The following is a 20602-nucleotide window of genomic DNA, read 5'->3' on the forward strand; positions in this document are numbered from 1 at the left end:
GAATGTGCCTCCCTCTTCTCCTTTCTTCTCTTTCTCTCTGACCACACCTGATGAGGTTTCTAGACAAGCCCGATCTATGAAAGTCATCGAACGGGTGCTCCCCTGCTCCTCAACAACCATTAAGGACCATATTGACACCCTTGCTCCAGCCTTGGCTGATTTCTGTAATCCCTCTTTCACCACTGGAACCTTCCCCTCTCCCCTTAAGCACTCCCCTGTGCCACCCCTCCTGAATAAACAGTCTGGTGATCCTACCTGCCTGGCAAACTATTGCACCAATTTCCATCACCCTTTTCCTGGGCAAACTCTTGGAATAGCTGGGCATCTCCCAGTTTACTGTCCACACTGAAATCTACTGGTTGTCGCCATAACCATCATTCTGGCTTCAGGAGAGCAGTTTCGGTTCCTTTGGCAGCGCTGAACACCCGTGAAGATCTGCTTCTCTAATCTTGATTGCAGCATTCCTTCTATCCTCCTCAATCTTTCCTCTGCTTTCGACACGGTTGACTCCGCCATCCTGGTCAATCGACCCTGTGAGAACCTGGGCATTGCGGATTAGGCCCTGGAGTGGCTGACCTCCTCCTTACTCTTGGACCACCCCTCCCAGGTCCAACTTGGTCCCTCTCTACCTGTGGCATTCCCGGGGGCTCTATCCTGTCACCCTGATTTTTCAATCTCTACTTGGCCCCTTTGGCCCACCTGATCTCTACTTTCTCTAACTTTCAATGTTATACGGATGGCAGTATGCTTTCCTTCAGGCTCCCCTCGGCCTCCTCTCCTCTCGCTCATTCCTGACTGTCTATCCGTGATTCAGGATTGGTGCACCTCCAATGGTCTCTTCCTTAATGCCAGTAAAACTGAGATCCTTCTCATTGGGACCCCTGTTTTCCATCTCTCTGGCCGCCCGCCTTGGGTCCTATTCTTCTTTCACCTTCCTGCAAGGGGAACCTCAGTGTCCTCTTCGACTCCTCTCTCCTCGTATCTCGGACGTCACCAAGAAGTCAGACTACCAGCTGCGCCTCCTCAAAGGGACTCTTCCTTTCTCACTTTCCCCTAGACGCTCACTGTCTCCAGAGCCCTGGTTCTCTCTAGGCTGGACTACTGCAACAGCCTCCTCTGCTCTCCGCCCTCAGCAACTAATCCAGAACAGGACTGAGAGACATATCCTTGGCCTCAAGCCCAGGGACTGTATCTCTCCAGCCCTGAAGTCTCTCCACTGGCTCCCTGTGGTTGCAAGGATAAAGTTCAAGACCCTTTACATTGTCCACAAGGCTTTCTGGGCCCAGGGCCCTCACTACATCCAACACTCTCTTCCAAAATACCTTCCTTCTCGAGCCCGTCGCTCAGCTACCTCCAACTCTCTCTAAGAATTGACGATTCTGGCAGAGAGTGGGGTGTAGATCTCTCTCCTCTGCAGGTGCCTCCCTCTCAAATGGCCTCCCTGCCCCTCTCAAACTTGAGCCGCAACCCCTGAAGTTCTGGAAGAAGCTCAAAACTTTTCCTCTTCTCTGCTTTCTCTCTCTCCCTCCCCAGCTGACCTACCTGTCTACTGTACTGACTGGTTGCTTCTTTCTTGATTAATCACCCTTGCACTGCCTCCGGACCTACCATGCACTTAGGAGCTGTAATCCTACAGTCCCTTGTTCTCCTTGCACTACCCAGAGCCATGCTGCCCTGGCTGTACTTACTCAGAGCATTGATGACCTGTTTGCCCCTCCCCTCTCGCATGCACTTCCCCTCTCTCCCTTCCCTTTCCCCTTGCACTTCTTGTTCTTGCACTTTCACAATTTGAATGAAACGAGGCATAGTAAGATTGTTTGTCTTGTCCTCCCTCAACATTTGTGTGCAAGTGCATTATAAATGACATGTCATATATTCCTGACTCAATGCATTATATATCTGTGATGAATTGGATTCTGCCTCACAGGAGGACAAGGATGAATGGAGGTAAAATGGCCCACTCAGCCCTCACACTTCTACAAACCAAAACACCATGCAATCATAAAGGTACAGTGCGGGCAATCAAGTGATTATATCTCCTTTACCCTTTGCGTAACGTACGCTGAGGGAAAGCTATGCACTTAAGAAGGGTGTGAAGCTGACACCATCACAGTCCAAAATAAGGGGACTGTCCATCATCCAGGTGCTATAAAATATAAACACTTTAATGAAACGCACTGTCAGTAGAACAAAAAGAGATTATTATACAAAAACCCACCCCAAAGGAAATGACAGAGAAGCTGCAACAGACTGGAGAAAGTAGCTCTCTTGAGTGTAGTTCCAGGGGTGATGGTAAGGTACTACCATCAAAGGGATAGTGGGTTGAAAACAGTAGCGATCATGACCTAACCAGTCTCTAGTGGACCGTGAGGGTAGTTCACTGTCACCGTACTGGAATTCAGTTCTTGGTGGGCTGACGTATCAGACCCGGGTCCGAACGTTGATGCAAGCTGATCAGGCTCAGTGGGGCAAGTAGGATTGTGGAGACTCTGGCAGCAAGTAGGCATTGAATTGGGGTCGAATGCGGGTGCTCTGTCGGTCCAAGGGGGGGCGGTTCAATGATGCAGTACGGCAGACCAAACAATGACCAGGCCGAGTGGGCTTTGGCCACTGCGAGAGGTCTGCAAGTGACGCGACGGTTGTTGAAGTGGTGATTGAGGGTGTGTTGATGTGCAGTCAGTGAGGCAGCAGTTCTCGGGCTACTTGGGCCGAGCTGTGGTATTAGCCCCTGATTAGTCAACAGGTGACCCTCCAAAGATTCAGTTTGGTTTCCAGCACAGAGTAAATGCTTCAGGCCTAGCAATTGACAGGCTTTGTTAGGACACAATGCAGTGTTGATCTGGTTTAGATGCAGTGCAGTAGTGCAGCTGGCTGGAGGAACACCGGCACCAGCTCCTTCCCTATTGTTGAGGATGCAGAGACCACAGAGCGACCTGTTAGGTGAACAGGGAGCTTTGGCTGGTCTCGCCCTCCGGTTGCTGTGAGACCTTCACAAAGCATTCAAGGACAGGATACTCCAGTTCAGGGTCTGCAGAAGATCTGTTGCGATTGGTTGGTGATGGTCCACAGCACTGGTCACGCCCGAAGTTCAGTGGGAGTGGTTAGGGAACAGCTCTTCCTTCTGTTTTCGATCGTATACAGTCTTGATAACGAAAAGCATATGTAGAATGAATATATAATGAAAAACATAACAAATGTATGTGGGGGTGGGGTGAAGGGTTAAATCTTGTCGGGAATGATTGGGGTGGGTTTTTAGGGGTGGGAGACGGGAGTTTGGGGGGGGGACCCCCCAAAAAAGAAATGTTATGTTTTGTCATAAGATTTTTGTTATCAATACATGTAACCTTTTGGATGGCTCCTGCTTCGCCCCCGGCAGAGGACTTGGTAAAGTGCAACTGTACTAAAGTCCAGATAAGAATGTTCAGAATGTGCCTTCGTCCTTAAAGGATCCTTCAGGAACTGAGCTAATTCTCCTGAAAGGGGGTTGGGGGGGAAGAGGGGGGGGGTGGCAAGACTCTTTTCAAGGGAGTTAAGTCGTCACGTGATTGGTCTAAAGCTAGCCTGCTTTAGGGGACCAAACCATGCTCCTGGCTGGAGTGGACTTTGTCCTGTTGATTCTGCACCCACTTTGGTCCGGCGGAAGTGGAGGAGACAAGAAAGGGAAAGAGGGGCAGTGCGAAGCAAGGTGGTGGAAGGCTTCTACCAGTATCCAGAAAACTCCTGCCTATCCTACTGCCACCTACTTCCCTCCTACTGACAACAAAGACCTTTGGCTATGCAGCACCGTGGTACAAGGCTACTGTTCCTGAATGGGTGTGATCCTTTGATACCCGGGCCCAGGACAGCTTCCTGCTGTGCAGCTGTTTCTGGGGAGGGAGTTACCGGCCCTCCCAAAGAGAAGCTTAGTTCCTGTCCTGCCATGTGGCAGTATCGGCCTGTCTGACCCAAATACACATTCCCTTTCACAGCAACGCTGACACATGTGCAATATCAATTGGGATGTGGCGGCCATGCTTATAAGTATTACCGTGCACTATGCCTAAACTCGGGGATAGCTTATTCTTAGAGATTACCCTGCCACCAACATGGGGCACTCGTGATAATCCTAGTTCGGGCGCAGGGGGCATATCTTAAATGTTGCCCCTGTGCTACAGTGACTTTGCTGTCGCAGCATCTAGTGGGTATCTTGTGACCTTTGAATTTCTGCGCCACAAGCCAAGCGTGTCCTGTGGATCGGGTTACTGATGCAGCAGGGCACAAGTGCAGTATACTTTTGGTATGGAGTTGTGACAAAGGGGGATCTGGTTGGCAGACTACCCCTTTTGGTGAAGTGAGCTGGTTGCTTGAAATCAGCAAAACATCAATGTGGCCAAAGAAGGACCGGACACAGCTCATTTTAAAATGTCTCGGGGCGAGGAACAAAACTCAAAGTAACATTTCAAACCTCTAGGGTGTACCATTTCCAAGATATTTTCACACACCACACCAGAGACGTGACGGGTAGGGAGAGCTCACAGAAGGTCCTAGTATGCTGTAGCATGCCAACTATCGCCTCCATGTCTGCTCCAAGGTTTGTCAGCCAGCCACATGTGCCTGTTCTTAGTGCAGTTCACTTTAGAGGTCAAAGCACATCAAGCAAAAAGCGACCCAGAACATCGACCTACAGTATCATTGATTTTCAACAATTGAAGAGTGTGTTGTCACATCAGTCTACATAACCTGTGCGTAGCACAGGTACTTTTTTCTGGTGTACTAATTAAGATTAAAGATTAAAAAAGGCCAGGGCTTTTCTCCCCTGCCAGATGTCAATTTGCCACAATATCTCACCAAAGTCTTCCTCCCCCTCACTGTCTGATGTTCTCCTTCAACTCCTCCTGCCACTCTCTACATCTTTCTCCTGTCTCACTCCCAAGTCTCACCTTTGCTCTTTGATGTTACAGCTCCCCACTCCACACTACAACTATTAGTCCACACACCGTTTTACTCAAAACCCCTCCTTTAACTCAAAATCAGTCCGTCTGTCCCTATCCAATTGGGCCTTGTCTTGCTTGCCTAGGAGGTGTTACAAGCCAAGAAGGCTTTACATGGCGCATTAAGCCCCCACCCCACAGAGCACTGGGAGGTAGCAATGCTGTCCTGCATTGTATATTGTTCAAATTTGTGTTGGGGTCCCTTTGGCTGGTTTCCCTCAAGATAAGTGTAGCCCCTTTGGGGTTTCTGCCCATTGATTAGTCATGTTGTTTAGGGGCCCTGCTGGGGACTCCCCTTTAAACGTCCCATGGCTGGCGTGTGATGCTTACCACCCTGCCCCATAGGGTCTCCAGCTTGGGATCCTCCACTGCCGCCAACTGGGCATGAGCTCATAGCTGCAGCAATCGTGTCTCTCTCCTTCAGTTGTTCTTTCTCACGGGGGTCTTGCCAGGTCTGTGCATGGGGGCACTGCAGCTTCTCTTCTTTGTTGTAGCTCATCTTCTTGCTTCTGCATATTTTTTAAAAAAGGCAGAGAACATTGGTAGCTTTTCGGTTCACATGTGTTGGGTGATGCAATGTCGTACTGAGTCAGGAATGATGTCCCTCTCAACTGCCACCATTCCTTCAGGGTTGGGTCTGGCTCTGGATTGCTCCCTGGTAGACCTCCCACCTGAGATGGGTTCCAGATCCCCTCTTGATAAGTAACACCCTTCACCTCACACTTCTGTGTGCCGCTTCCCAAAGTAATTTTGAGGTTAGAAAACGGCAACCTCATCATTTGATAATTAAATGATACTTTGCAGATCTATTGCAAGTATGAGAACCTGGTTTGGTGATATAGCTCAATGTGCTAGTTTCAGGTGTTAGGGGAGATACGTCAAGAGAGACTAGGGGTCTGCTTTACAACCAATGGAACAATCCCCCTATAGTGATTCAAAACTAAACAACAATGTTCCTATGGTTCTATGCCATTTCTTTAGAAGGTACTTCCATTAACTCTCCAAATGTTCTACCGGACTAAATCCATTTGTTAGATCCACAAACTACGTTATCATACACATATTTAATCTTAAAGTATTTTATTTACTCTTATTCAATCTAATTCATTATAACATGATAACCATCGAACACTTTTTTTTAATATGGTGGCTAATTCAAAAACAATAGTACAACCAAATTGTAAAACTAAAAAACAGTGTACAGCACAGAATATATCCACATTTTCACATCCACATTGTGAATATATCCACATAAACTTCATACAACTTATGCTCTCTCACCCAACATGTTTCAATGTTTCATACCTTTCATTCACTTTAAACATGTATTGGGAAATTCTTCAGGGGAAAACTATTAGAATATCCACATCCACCAAATCCTATTTCACAAATTCATTTCTTGGTGTACTCTGACCTAGTGTCTTCTAACCACTTTTTCTGACGGAAGCCAGTTGCAGGCAAATCCTATTTGCCATACCGATTTGGACACGTATATGGGAGTATCATTTTCACTGTTTTTTTTTGTAGGCACCTAGATTTCATCTGGAATTGGCCCACTTGCTTTTTTCTAGCCAATGGAACGGCTCCCTTCGAAGTACTGTAGAGACTGCTAAACAGCGCTGTACACCATACTGCCAATTAAAAGGTGGATCCTCCCTGCTGTCACAAAAATCCAAGCGGGAGCACAACTCCTTCGCCCTTAATCCTGCGGGCAAGTTTCAGGTGGATCAGGAAATGTGTGAAACTTGCTTGTTATTTCCCTTTTAATCCTGTAATACAGAAATTAATGTATAATTGACAGTGGTCCCATCTCATGAAATTTCTGGGCAGAAGTGAACATGTAACCCCTTTTTTAAATGCAAATGGTAGCCCTTACATTCTATCCAAACTTCTAGTAGCAACAGAGGGTAGGTGCTGATTGTACTTGTGTGAGGGATGACCTGTCCAGTTGGTAACTAGGACCCTGTCCACCTAACTAGATGGTCCCTTAGGCAGGAGTAGAAGAGTGGACTTCAATGAGTTAGGAAGTAATGGAAGCTTTTCCGGTAGCCTTTTCATATTTATAGGAATGGAGATCAAACCATTGTACAATGTGCTAGGTCAGAGCCAGCAACACATCTTCAAGATCTTGGATATTCAGCCCCACTTAAAAGGAACGGTCAGAACCTTTCAAGCTAGCCAACCTTGGTTAATGCTGATTTAAGCTCAGTACAACATTTTAAATAACATTTGTATATGACTATTAGTGGAAAGGTAGATATTTGGGAAGGATGACCATCTTAAAGGGATTTGTGGTATCATAGCTGTAGGGAGCTTGTTCCATCTCTGTACTTTACACCAAATTTCAGCAAGTAAAGGCTTGAAATTATACAAGTATCGAGGGGATATTGCCACTGTGCCCCTTAAATATTTAAAACTCTTTGGGTTGCAAATTAGGCGGACAAAGAAGAAGGGAACTTAGCATCAATCAGTAGAAATAACTCCCTTATCCCAGTTGATCAGGAGACCAGAAAGGTGACCAAATTCCTATACCTGTGTGGCAGCCCTCCAAACACAGAATAAATGCAACCCTCTGGGGGGTGGGAGCTCAGCTCAAAACCCCTTTTGCAAGGAAAACCAGGTTTTACTTCCAAAAAGAAAAATACATGTCAGCAGAGGGCATTCGAACCCTGCTGCCAGGGTGCACTGGTTAGTTAAGGGCAGACAGAGCATTTTAAGGCACAACAGCGTCACTCATGACGAAAACGATATACAATGTTGTTTCTTCATTATTACTGGCGAGGCCTCTATGCTCATACAGTCGGCCCCTTCTCGACCATCCTATGATTGGCAGGCGTTGCATGTGTCTTATCCTCTTCCACATGGACCCTGGCAGTGATAAATTCACTCCCTAGTAACTCAATTGGTTCATTAGATGAATAGACCTTTCTTTTCACATTTTGACCATGCGGTCAAGATGGCCCTCAGAAATGCTTAGCTCGATCCCAGACACTGCGCCCCCCCCCCTCGCCATGCCTCCCCGTCGTTGATCTAAATGTATTATTCCCACACCGCGCACCTCGCAGTATAAATCACTGGGCATAGTCATTGGCCTCTACCCCAACCCCCGTTGGCATCTACCCCTTCCCTGGGGTTGTATGGTGCAGGCTCACTAATCACTCGTCAGTTGAGGGATTTAAGGCTCAGGATAGTGGACCACTGGTAGATCAAACAAATTGCGATGGGAGCCAATATCTTCACTAGCGCTCCCATCCATGATAGAGCCCACGAGAACAGGTTGCCAAACCAGTCGTCCGCCTCACTTCTGCCTTCACTCTGCATATTTGTCTTTAGCATGTGCAGGGCCACTATGATGTGCGTTGGGGACCCATTTTCCGCAGCATTTGGGGTCACAGAGGTGCTTGCATACCCATCCCTCCATTGCTGTGAGAAGATCCAAGACTTATCTATTCCGGAGTGTCTTTAACCTGATTGCTCGCATCTCGCTCTTAATGGCAGTACTTGGTCGGTGTCATTGCCAGATGGATCACTTCCCACCTCCCTATTTGTAACCATTTAGCATTTGCTGAAGCCTGCATTCCTGGCAACAGTAAAGACACAAAAAATATTTCAGCTTTGTTGTATAACCGATATTTGTCAGGAATTTCCTTCAGTAGCTTAGAAGAATCTTCAGACAGTAGTTGAACCTCCTCTTATGTTGTGTAAGCGAGCGCTTCCTTCTTGTAGATTGCAGGGCATGGGTAGTCCGTGTTTTATTGTGCTTGCTTTTGGCTTGTGCCCCTTTATGATGGTGGGAGGTGCAGAAACTCTTGCTGGCTGTACACCTAGTACGTGTCCATAAGTGCTGCAGTGCCCTTTTTGAGATCTGGGATGTACAGAGCCTTGTTAAACTTGACATTGCTCCCCACAGGAACAGTTGCTTTTCCTTCAAAGCACACGTGGTATTCTTCTTGCGTTTGCACCATCAGTGGGCTCTCTTTTGCTTCGATCCATGTGAGTTTGGAGATATGTGTGGCCAAGGCATGTTGACATTTTTAGTTAACTTCCCATATTAATTCTTAGCCAAACCCAACAAGGGCCCCAGCTGTACAGCTAACTACTGCCTCCTCCCATCGGTTTGATGGGAACAATGCACCATTTATCCTTAGGAGTGGACGTGGCATTTACTGAGGGTCTTTACTGTTATGTTCTTGGCACACCTTTCGTCAACTTTATACATCTGCACCAATAATACTACATTCGCCTGGAAACAAACTCTGCACTCGTCATAGCGCTAGATGGACTAAACACTGAGCGTCTAACGACGACATTTCTTGAGGTACTAGATTCTTGGAAGGACCCTGGATACGTGGGGATTACGGAGCAGTCATAGCAGCTTCTCTTTGCCTTCTCCTTCCCCACCGAGCTCATGATGTTGTACCACATATTGTTAAATTCTGGATGATAAATATTTGTATGCAAAAAAACGCCTCTGTATGCGTCGTATTATTTTCTGGTACGTGCTTCCCTTCGTAATCTGCACACATTCATATTTTTGCTCATTGATGGGGGTGTTGTGGGCAACACTTTAAAATTCACATTTGCAGCTGGTCTCCCATCAAGTTGAACCCAGTCTATACACCTGTTTTTATAATCCCACCCCCCATTTTATATTCTCTACTAATATAAAACTAGTACTAATCATGTATAATACATTATCCATTCGTAATATGAATACTGTCTTTTTCCAAATAATAATGCCATACATATGGGACAGTGCACAGCAAAATGTGTGTTTTGGCAGCAATCATAATATATGCATTAAGATTGGAGATTACACCTTATTTGTTTAAGTGCACTATTTTGAAAAGCAGCTCATCGTTGATGAGGTAGAGGCGTCGGTAGACGGGTATTTGGGGGACAGGCAGTTAAATACATATATAGACAGCTTCCATTAGCCACTTTTTGTTAATGCCGATCTAAACAGTGTCTTGAAGAGGACAACAAAGTTATTATACAGTGGGTGCAGACAGCACAGCAGGTGCAGATACAGAAGGGATGTTCTAGGGAGCCCTGCAGACAATCGAAAGGTGCACCCAGTAAAATAGCTCATTTACCTTTACTGCAAATGGTGCGGTATATACAACAGTGAACGGCCCGTTATATCTTGGCTCACTCCACCTGTGGCCAAAATTCCTAATATTAATTAACTCTCCATGGGACAGTGGCGAGCTTGCAGAATCGGGTGCAGCAATTGCGTCTTCTTTGGTCCGTCAATGGAAGATACGTTTGTGCGTGTCAAGACCTCCCCCCAAGATTGATGCAGCCCTGTGAGCATCGGAAGTACTCCTATTGGGAGATACCGGCGTATGTATATGCCGACCCGTAACTGTTTAGTGGGGTGAAAGATGATGATCCTTACAGGGTTGCGTCCGCATGCTGAATAGTGCCAATGACAAACCGTGAACCCAGTTTCTTTTAAGAATGACGCATAAGTTTGAAAGCTTTTCCATTAGAAGGCCATTGATTTGTTCAACTAAGTGTTGCCCGGAGGGTGGTAAATGGAACACATCCAATGTTATTCCCAAGACGACTGTTATTTCATTGAACAAATCATTAAAGAAGTGCCTGCCATTGTTGTGTGTCGCACACACCCTATCGAGGGGAACACCTCTCGCAGAAAAACTTTTTTGGCAGCTGTGAGAAACTACTAAGACAGACACAACTGATCACAGTTCAAGGGTGTTTATTGAACAATGAATGATGTAGGCAATTAATGATGTATGCAGGTTGGAAAAATGCCTAATCTAAACCTAAATCTAAGATGGGCGTAAGCGCCAACGACCATCAAATAAGGTGTTGTGTCCAATATAAGGGCCTATACTAAGAATCCTATTGCTAAACCTTACTGGTACAAAAAAAGGTGTGGGATAGTTGTTAAGAAAAGAAAGACATGTTCTCAAATAATATGTCAGGATGAGGTAGCCTGGGCCTTCCTTCCCCCACGTTTTGAGCACGGGGTAAGGTTGAAGCTTGGAGCACAGTACTTTCTCGAGCTTCTCTAGCACGAGGCAACAGTTCCAATGGCAAATCTCAGGACTGTCGATGGCGAAGTCTCGTTTCCTTTGAGTCTTTTGCTTTCGGGGCCTGAGGAGTTCAAATAACAAAAATAAAAGTTCCTTTTAATCAAATGAGAAGTTCCTTTGGGGTGATGATGGTTCACCCCTGGGTTCCTCTCTTCTGGGTGCTAACCCTTCTCAATTTGTATCACAGTTCAGTTTCACCCCTGGGTGCCTGTCATGATGCCTACCCCCGGAGCACCAGGCCAGGCCCAGCACCCCCGGGAGCAGGCATCACGCCCCCGGGTAAAAGCCCAGCGGCCCTTTATTGGGGCTCTTTGGACTCTGTCCTGGCGCCGTTGGCGCCAGGCTCATGTTGGACATCAGTCCTGGTGCCATAGGCGCCAGGCTCATAAGGGGAAGTGTTTGGTGCACTTACCTGAAGCAGACCATGCTGCACACTCGCCTGATGCAGACCATGCTGCATGAAGAACCAAGCCAAATGAGGCTTAGGAGGGACTATTTTTCTGAAGGAACTATTTTGTTACTTGGGTGGGGCTGTGGAAGAATACTCACCTGGAACTTCTTCCAAGGCTATTTAAGCCACTCCCGGACAGCCACACGTGCTTCGCGTTGTTCTGCATCCCAGCAGCTGAACGCTCACTGTGTCTGCTCCTGCACCTGGACTCCAGCCACGCCCGCCTCGAACCTGGAACACCTGTAAGGGAATAAGAGAAGAGAAAGGTGAAAATCAAGAACTTATTCAACCTTCTTACCTGCATCCGGAATCTTCACGCCAGCATTCCTGAAGGAAGACTTCCATTTAAAAGCACCGCTTTGCTCGCTGCAGCGCCGCGCTTCACTCACCTGTTCCCGAGACGCCGCCCGGCTCCATCGCGGCTCTCAGCACCGGTCGCCACATCTCTGCACCTAGGAGAGTGAAGAAGAGACAAAAGGTGAGCAAGGGAACACAAGAGGAAAGCCGAATTTTCAGCCATATTACTTACCGGCTTTTCTTGGTGAACCATTCCACATCTCGGGTCGGCGCCGCATCTTTGGCAGGTACCGCACCCCGGCACCTATGGGGAAAGGACAAAAGACATTACTGGGGAATTATAAAGACATTTAGAGGGGTCGCCCTCATCACTAACTCACCTGATTTTACCACCGGCAATTTAACCCCTCAACGCATCGCCTTTGTTCTGCACCTGAAATAAAGGACAGAAAAAACAACATAAAAGGAGGCTCACACTTGAACTTTGCATCTTCATACTTACGGCGTATCGCTCAGAAAAGTCAAGTGGATTTGCCAGCGCCATTCTGAAAACCAGTGAAGTAACTGGACGAACGCGCGCCCCTGCACCAGAAGCAGGATGGAGAGTTCATCCTTCCAAACCATAAGGTGAGCTTAAACCGGGGGTTTTGGAGGAAGTCCGAGAAGAACTAAGCGGGAAAGGGGGGAGCAAGCACACTATTCAGCAGACAGTTAATCCCCTTTCTCATCTGCAGAAGGATATTCCTACGGGCCAGACAAGCAAGATTTGGGGGTCCTGTTCAATCGGTGGTCCGAATTCTGCGCATCACGCTTGAAGAGGCCACAGCAACCCAGACCAGCGCCTCCGCGGGAGCCAGGTGAGCGTTACAGTGCCCCTCTTCTGTGCACTGACCCTTCTCAATTTGTATCCACAGTTCAGTTTGACCCCTGGGTGCCCCTCTTCTGGGCGCTGACCCTTCACATATTGTATTCCTCAATTTATATGTCAGTTCTTTTTTTTTACTTGAAGTTGGATGATAGCTTCACCCCTGGATCTCCTTCTGCTGGGCTCAGGCCACGTTTGACTGCTTGTATTTGGGTGATAGCTTCATCTCTGGATCTCCCTCTGCTGGGCTCAAATCCCTTCTTCTCTGGCATCCCTCCTTCAGGTTCACTCTTGCAGTCTCAACTTTTTTGCTTTCACTTTTCTCAATCTTGGGGTGACCGTTTCACCCTTGGATTCCCCCCTCTGACAGGCTCTGACCCCTCTAGATTCTTAGCCTCCCTTTGCCGGGTTTACTGTGGCTCTCCCTCACGGTGATAGTGGCTCACCCCTGGGCCCCCCTCTTCTGGGCACTGACCCCTCTATACTTCAATGTTCTCTTTTTACACAGTTCGGTGTTTGTGGGATTCACCTCCCTTTCTTTCACACTGCTTGTAGATCAGTCTTTCGATGGTACAGGGATTTTGCTTGACACTCTGTATGACCACTTTGACCTTTTTTGGCCCTCCTACGGCCTTCTGGTAATTGTTTCGCTCAGATGGGGATCAACCAGAGTCTCTTGAGTTAGCACTCACGTGTTGCCGGTTTCACTCTGCAGCTGGTCTCCCCTTTTCATTCTTTACAGTTCTTTTATAGTTCATCAAACTTTGGTTCATAACTTGCCACTTTGCGTTTCTCACTCAACGCAGCCTGGTTGTTATCGTTTCACCTTCGACTCACTGGCTGTGATGAACCGCTTGGCTTTTCTTGTTCATCGGGAGTCGAGGCCGGTACCACGGGCGTGGGAGCTTCCCTCGCTCCTGCTTATTGGTGTAGGCTTGCCCCGTGTACCTTTTGAGATCGGCTGCAAGACACTTGCGCTATTGTTTGCGGTCTTAGGCTCTCTTCCACAAAGATTCTGCGGGTCTGGGACAAAAAGGGCAAGGTCACTTCTCTCCTTGCCAACCTCTCAATTCCTGCCTCCTTTCTCCTTCTCTTGAAATGCTGCGATTGATAGCCGTCTCTTCGTGCTGTCTGCCGTGCTCGCCTGTACTGCACTCTTGCCCCACCTTTTATCCCTGTGGGAAGAAGGACGGGCCGTCGGGTGTATTTGGTTTTGGTTAATTGCCTGACCCTTGGGTTTGGACATGTCTGGTAAGCAGGATGCATATTAGTCAGTTGTCTATTGTGTGGTGCAAAGGTGTTTGTGTTGCAAAGGGGGGGGGGCAATGTTTTTGAATGTCCTACGAGAGCGGATGGGGGGAAAAGTTGTCAAAGGAAGGGGGATACCACGTCTCACCCGTTGATGTCCCACTCTCACTTCTCAAGTACCACTCACTACCCCTCCTCCCCCCCACCCCCCCGTGCCCACAGGAACTGGATCCAATAGCGATGGCTGTGTCCTTGTACCCTGGATAACGGATCCTTGAGGTCCAGACAGGGAGACACCTTCAGGTTTCTTACACAGCCGACTTGGCATCTGGGTGTGTACACAGTGTGAAGGCATCATAAGGCAAGACAGACAACCGACTTCTGTTTCAAACTAAAGCACTTTAGGCCTATCTTGCCCTATGCTAAGGTGGGATTTCCCTATTGGAATAAAATGAGTCATATAGGTCCACTTGTAAGTTGTCTACAACCTATACATGCCCTCACCATTTAGACTAACAACATGTAGGGATGTTACTAACCAAAGAAGCACAGTTTGGTGCTTCCTCAGCTCTCTGCTTTATTTCCCCAAGTATAAGATAATCCTGCAAAAGTCTCAAGATCCCCTGTCTCGAGCTCAAAGCAACATAGTTCAAGATAATCCTCTCGGTTTCCCTTCCCTAAGTCTCATGGAACACAATTCCAAACAAAAAAGCGAAGAGTCTTGAGACTCACTCTCAAGACCACATAAACAGGTTATTCAATCTCGGGACTCCCTTTCCCAAGACTTCAATGTCCTCTTTTGTGATTGTTAGTTTTCACAATTGCTTTTCCCAATATGCTGGGTCCTCAGTATTCAACATTCACTGGTCTAGGTGCAGTTGTTGGACCACACAGTCTACCCATTATAGATCATGCAACCAGGGTCCCTGAGCTCTTCAGGCCCTTGCTGATTCCTTGGCACTTGCCCCTGTGCACCAAGGTGGTTCTTGGCACTTGCTCATATGCTCCAAGGTATTTCTGCTTAATGTCTTTAGGTGGGCCACCTGGCCTCATATACAATGTCCTACTCTTTTTCTGGCTTCCACTTTGTCAGTCTCTGGGGTTGTACTTCAATTTTATTATTGGGTTTCACATATAAATTGCTAAAGGGTTTTAATGTGCTTTGAAGAAGAATTGCTCTTAATTCAATAGTTCTTTGTATTGCTTAAGGTTTAAGTTTCATTATAAAAAAAATGTGTATTCTAAATGTATTCTTCTAAGTTATATAAGTTTACTTTCAGTTCAATATTCAAAATGCATGCAAAACAGAGGGGAGTCTAGGAGTCTCTCTACCAGCACGAACATGGCCCATTTACCTGTTCTTGGATGGATGGCCCCTGGGAGAGTCTCAACCAAGTCTTTAGCTCACTGTCCCATTTACAGAGGAGAAATGATCACTACATATCAGTCTTTGTCCTGCCCAGGGACGGTCCAGCAACGAAATGCTAGACAATTCTTCTCTGAACGAGTACCAACAGCAACCCCATACACATGTTTCAGCCTTGGTGGGCATCATCAGTGACGTGGAGCTTGTTAGGGAGAATTCTCTGTTTAGGCTGAATTTCCTAACCTAGTGAGTCCCCCAGCAGCTTTGCTGGATTTTTGGGGTTTATTTTTTTTCTCCTGCCAAGAGTGAGTCTCTTTTACCCTCACTCTTGGGCATGATTTGAGTGTGTTTCTTTGACTCTAGATGTGTTTAATGGGCTATGGGGGTCTTTTACTCCATAGGGCTTCATGTGTTTTTGTGGTTGTATGTTACACAGCACCCTCAGTGCAGTAACACAGGGGTGTCATAGTGACCCCCCCAATATAGACTCCATACCCTGGGACTGACTACTGTCTCCCAGGGCATGTAAAGTCACCATTGACTTTACTAGTCTCAAATTCTGAACAGAACCAGTACAAACTATCATATTGTGGACGTATTGGCCGGGGCAATTCGATTGCCCCGGGGTCTGTTAGTCGAGGGGGCACGTCTCCGTCCCCCCATATCGAGTTTTGGCTGATGGCAGTGGATACTACTTTTTATATTCGACCGCAAATATATCTCTATGGGATTTCCCATTGTTCGAGGCTACCAACTTTAATTATTTAATTCCTTAAGCCTCGAACATACCGCCGGTTTATTTAATATTAATTCTCCGGTTGGTATTTTTTGCTAAAACTCGGTCCTAAAATGGCGTTTGTGTTCGCTTCTGTGACTCCATCCCAAGTTGAGCCCTTTGTTCCACTTTTTGGCGGGCTTCTCCACAGAAGCCCTCCAAAGTGGTGCCACTCTGTCTGGGGTACTTAGGAGGGGTGGAGGGGGATTTTGGCACCCTGGACTGAGTTGCCTCGGCAGCTCAAGTCGCACTCCTCACCACTTAGCATCTTTGAGTGACAGCTAGGCTGAGTGAATGGGGGTTTTCTGTATAAAAGCAGGGCTTTGGGCACTGGAACTTTAGAATAGAAGTCGCCACAGAACCTAAGAATCCGACGACGGAGAAGCTGAACCGACCTGCTACGGCGACACCACCGGTGGAGCCCTGCTGGACCGTCTCACCACTTTTCCCAACGACAGAGGAGATCTCCAGCCCGGAGAGTCTTCTTCCTTCGACTGGTGGGGATAACCAGTCTGCTTCCTTTTTCGGTTCCTGGAGCATCTCGTGGCCGCCTTGCCTGTGCCAAGCACCCCGGCAACCGGGATACCACGTATTACCACTACCGCGAATCAAAGGGTAGTACCTTAACCTGAAAACTCTGCGGCTGGTTTCTTCCCTGGCAGTGCAACGACCTTCTTTCCTCTACGTCGAGATCTTCTCTTCCTCTGGATGATGCCGTGACTTGCACCCGCTGCCAAGAACAACTGCCCCCGCTGGAGGATCCTTTCCACATAAGGTACCATGTTCTGCCTGGCTTCCCTTGCAACAGACTGTACGGGGTAGATTTAGCCCCCGGCTTTCGAACCTGGGTTAGCCTGGGACACCCTGGCTAAACTTTTCTGAGCCTTACTAAAACCTTTCTGAACTCCCTACAAGACTTTTTAAACCTGTTGTCATTGTGTGATCTTGGGTGCATTTGTGCCCTGCTCTCTCCAAGAGTGGGCCCGGCCTATGGACTTTGGCTCACAAGTAACTTTTGACTTTCCTGCCTTGCTTAAGAGTTCCTAAAGAGTAGTGTGGTATATTTTCCTACATTCTGCCTTTTCCCCTCCCTTTTTCGTTAACTTATTGGAGTGCCATCTATAGTTAAGCGCTCACCTCTGTCTGGAAATAAGTGGTGTTAACTAAGACTTGCTTGATAAGGAATAAGGGATGTATATATAATAATAGTAACTGTGTTGAGTGATTTCCAATAATAGTGCTGGAGTGTTTCAATCAGTGTGTTTTTAAATAAATAATTATATACCTTGATACCAAAGCTCTGGTCAGTGTTTGCTTGTGCTATTGTATCTGAGTGCCTATTGTGTATACTTTGCATACTGCCTAACTCTTCTTGAGGGAAGTCTGGCTGCTCAGCCACAGCTACCAAGTTAATCTGTGTGGTACAGACTGCTACCAAGTGGGTTTACTGCCAAACACCTGTAGTCTTAAATCTTTTGCAGTGGTCCCAGAGGGAACTGCCCAGGTTTCTGCCTAACAGAGCTGTGCCTCTCTGAACTCCCAGAACCTCCTATGATTCAAAATACTTGGACTGGCACTTGCCTGCAGTCAGTTTTCAGAGCTATGCGTGTCCCACTGACACTCACCAATGGTCTATTCCTTGTCCCGGTGGTTCCTGCTGTCTCTGCACCACTTGGGGAAACCCTGCCAATGCAAACCCTGCTTGCCTGCCGGATACTTCTTGATCCGGTTCTCCTTCTGCTTTCTGGTGGACGCGGATGGTGGCCTCTGTAATCCTGGTTTGGTGTCCAGCCCCAACACAGCTGCTTTCACAAAGAGCATGTCCCCCTGCTGGTCTCTGCCGCACTGGCCTTCTCGCTTTTCCAGGGTACCCCGGTTCTCTCTTGGGTGTTCCTCATCCCTCACTTAATGTACCTGCAACCTTCTAACAGGCTGCAGGTGTGCCTGGTCAGTTAGATCTGCCTGACCATAGTTAGGAAGACATGCCTGACTTTCCCAATGCTCAGGATGCAGCTTCCTCGTCCCAGTACCTAAGTGATGATAATGTGTGTTGTTCATTCCTCAGTCTCCTTTTCCTCATCACAGTACTGTCCTATGTTGCATTCGGGAAAGTGAGGAAAACGGGCTTGCAATAGCCAACAAAGATCTTGTTAGCGTAAGGTTGGTTGTTGGTGGGAAGGGGGGGGGGAGTCGATACCATGTCTCCCAAAGACCCTCCATCCAGCTGATTTTCCCCTCTCGCTTGTCCATGCCCAGGGTCCGGATCCAAGAGTGATGGTCTTTCCCTAGCCACCTGCGTAGAGGATCCGTGGGGAATGGGAGTGAGCATACCCTCGGGTTTCTCACAACGGACCAGCCTTGACCCAATGAGAGACTGGGCATACCACCACAATGAGATACTGTATGTGTTGCACCATTCTCCTATGTCGATGTGGACCTCCCAGAATGACCCAGTAGGCCGGGGCAAGGTGCCCCTTAGCGTTCGGACCGTTTGTCCCGTGGTATAACTTTGGCATACCAATTGACGACAAATACATTTAAGAGTTCCTGCAGATTGGGGACAAACCAGTCCTCTTGTAAATCTGCGGCAATATGTTCTTTAGACACATGAGTAGGATAATGCGGCTGGTCAAAGGCAATGACCAGTAACTTGTACAGCATCATAACCTTTGCAGTTGTGCCTTGCCTCCAAACCAAATCCGTAGGGGACTTAGCACACCCTCTTATGCCATGAGAATATTTCCTCTTGGACAGCCCTTCTCTGTAATTCTACTATGTTAGCAGTTGACATGGAAGTGCAGGGTGTTGGTAACTGTACTTGCACCTTCACAAAACCTCTGTGTATTCATCTCCCTCGGGGTATGGGCAGGTATGCTGTGTGTTTGGGTGCTGCATCAGCATTTTCAAAAGAAATTTCGTCCGTGTTAGTATGGGTGGTGCATTTCACTGCCACCACTGTGGCTCAGGACAGGGCATATATTGGTCTCTTTAGCGCTGCCTGTTGCACAGGGGAGCTATCTGCTCTTAAATCCCCTCCTGTTCAACCCAGCCAGACCTGAATGCAAAGTAGTGGTGACATATGCTGAATCACATGTTTTCTCTTTCCTCTTAAGGTTTGTCAGCTGTGATGAATCCTAGGGACTCCTCACTAAACCCCCCCTTCTTAAGATCTACTCCCAGACTCCTCCTGATCCACACCTTGGTGGTGTTTTGTGGGAGGATTCCCTGGGAGGAGAAAATGCCCAGGGGAATGAGGGGGATGAGATGACTCTGTGGGATGAGACACAGTATTTGTCTTCTCTAGTTTGTATTTCCCCCCCTTTTTTAACTTTTAAAAACCCATTTTAATTAAACTAAACCCTTTACCTACCTTTAAAAAAAAAAAATAAAAAAATAAAAAAAAAAAAGCATTAGAATTTTTTTTTTTTTGGTACGGCATTCGATGCTATTGCATTCAATGCAATTACCAGATACAGCCTTCTTCTAAGAAGGATGTCTCCTCAATGCTAAAGTACGTATGGCGTCTTGTAATAACCATCTTTCTGTTCCACATAATACACATATGAATAGGGAGCAAAACCATCACGAACATCCAGTCCTTGAAAGAAATAAAAGGACTTGCAAATGTAAAAACCTCCCTAACACCCAATGGCGCGGTGAAAGGAAATCTATGAATAATAACGACTCAAAAGAACTGTCTTCTTTTCAATCGGATCTGGTGAATAATCTTTGCTGTTCTTTTTCAGAACCTTCTAGAGAACAGACTTGGGTTGAAGAGTAAAAGTTCATTCGAAAAACTATCATTATGAACTTCAAGTTCCATAATTCCATAAGTACTGGGGCTAAAAATGTACAATGTTGCAGGAGTGGTCAGATCAATAATTCAGATGACCCACACCTGAGAGAGGCCGAGGCGTAAAAGGCCCACTCAGGTGCAGGCCTTAAGGAAGCAGGAGAAGCAGAGCAACCGAGAAAGCAAGCAGCAGAAACAGTGTGATTCATGCCAGCAGCCCAGACACAAGCTGGAGGCGAGAGAAGCTGTTCGGCAGAGATTAGCTGGCAGTCTTGAGGGTCTGGGTCTTCCAACTCCTGAAGTGCAGAGGCTGCACAGCGGGCAGCGAAGGGAGGGAAGCATTCCTTCCCAGGAGTTGGGCTCAGGTGGCAGGCGTCCACCCGAGTGCCTCGAGGCAAACTCTGGTGACTGGCGTGCACCGGAGGGCCTTAGAAGCAAGAGAAGCTCCTGTTGCAGGTGGCGTTGGAAAAGGCGGTTTGAAAGATTAATTTGCTGGGTCTCGTGAAGCCACAGAAGCAGAAGTCCTGCAAGGGGCTCGGAGGTGCATGTCTTACAAGGTGACTTCACAAGCTGGTAGTGACTCCGGAGCGCTCTGCACCTGCTTGCGTGTTCCAGGCAGACGTTCAGTGAATAAGCAGCACTCGTGTATGAGTGAAGGTAGTTCAGAAAGCATTTTTGAATAACTATCAAAAAACAGCAACCGCAGCACTCTAGTATCAGTGAAAGTGGTTCTCAAGATGACTTTAAACACCAAATTATTGAACCAAAGCGA

General features: G+C 47.3%; 1 protein-coding gene across 2 annotated transcripts in view; it reads left to right on the forward strand.

The window, feature by feature from the left end:
• TDP2 (tyrosyl-DNA phosphodiesterase 2) overlaps positions 1 to 20602 on the forward strand; it is a 190790-nt gene that overhangs the window by 24061 nt on the left and 146127 nt on the right. Inside the window, exon 2 of one of the 2 annotated variants that reach the window (XM_069613618.1) lies at positions 6498 to 6692. The exons of the other annotated variant lie outside the window; for it this stretch is intronic. Within the exon in view, the coding sequence (XP_069469719.1) occupies positions 6498 to 6692 (195 nt within the window). The remainder of the gene's footprint in view (positions 1 to 6497; positions 6693 to 20602) is intronic. 2 annotated transcript variants of the gene reach the window in all.

Source organism: Ambystoma mexicanum, chromosome 5p (genome assembly GCF_040938575.1).
Source record: "Ambystoma mexicanum isolate Mex_15411 chromosome 5p, UKY_AmexF1_1, whole genome shotgun sequence".
Lineage (NCBI taxonomy): Eukaryota > Metazoa > Chordata > Amphibia > Caudata > Ambystomatidae > Ambystoma > Ambystoma mexicanum.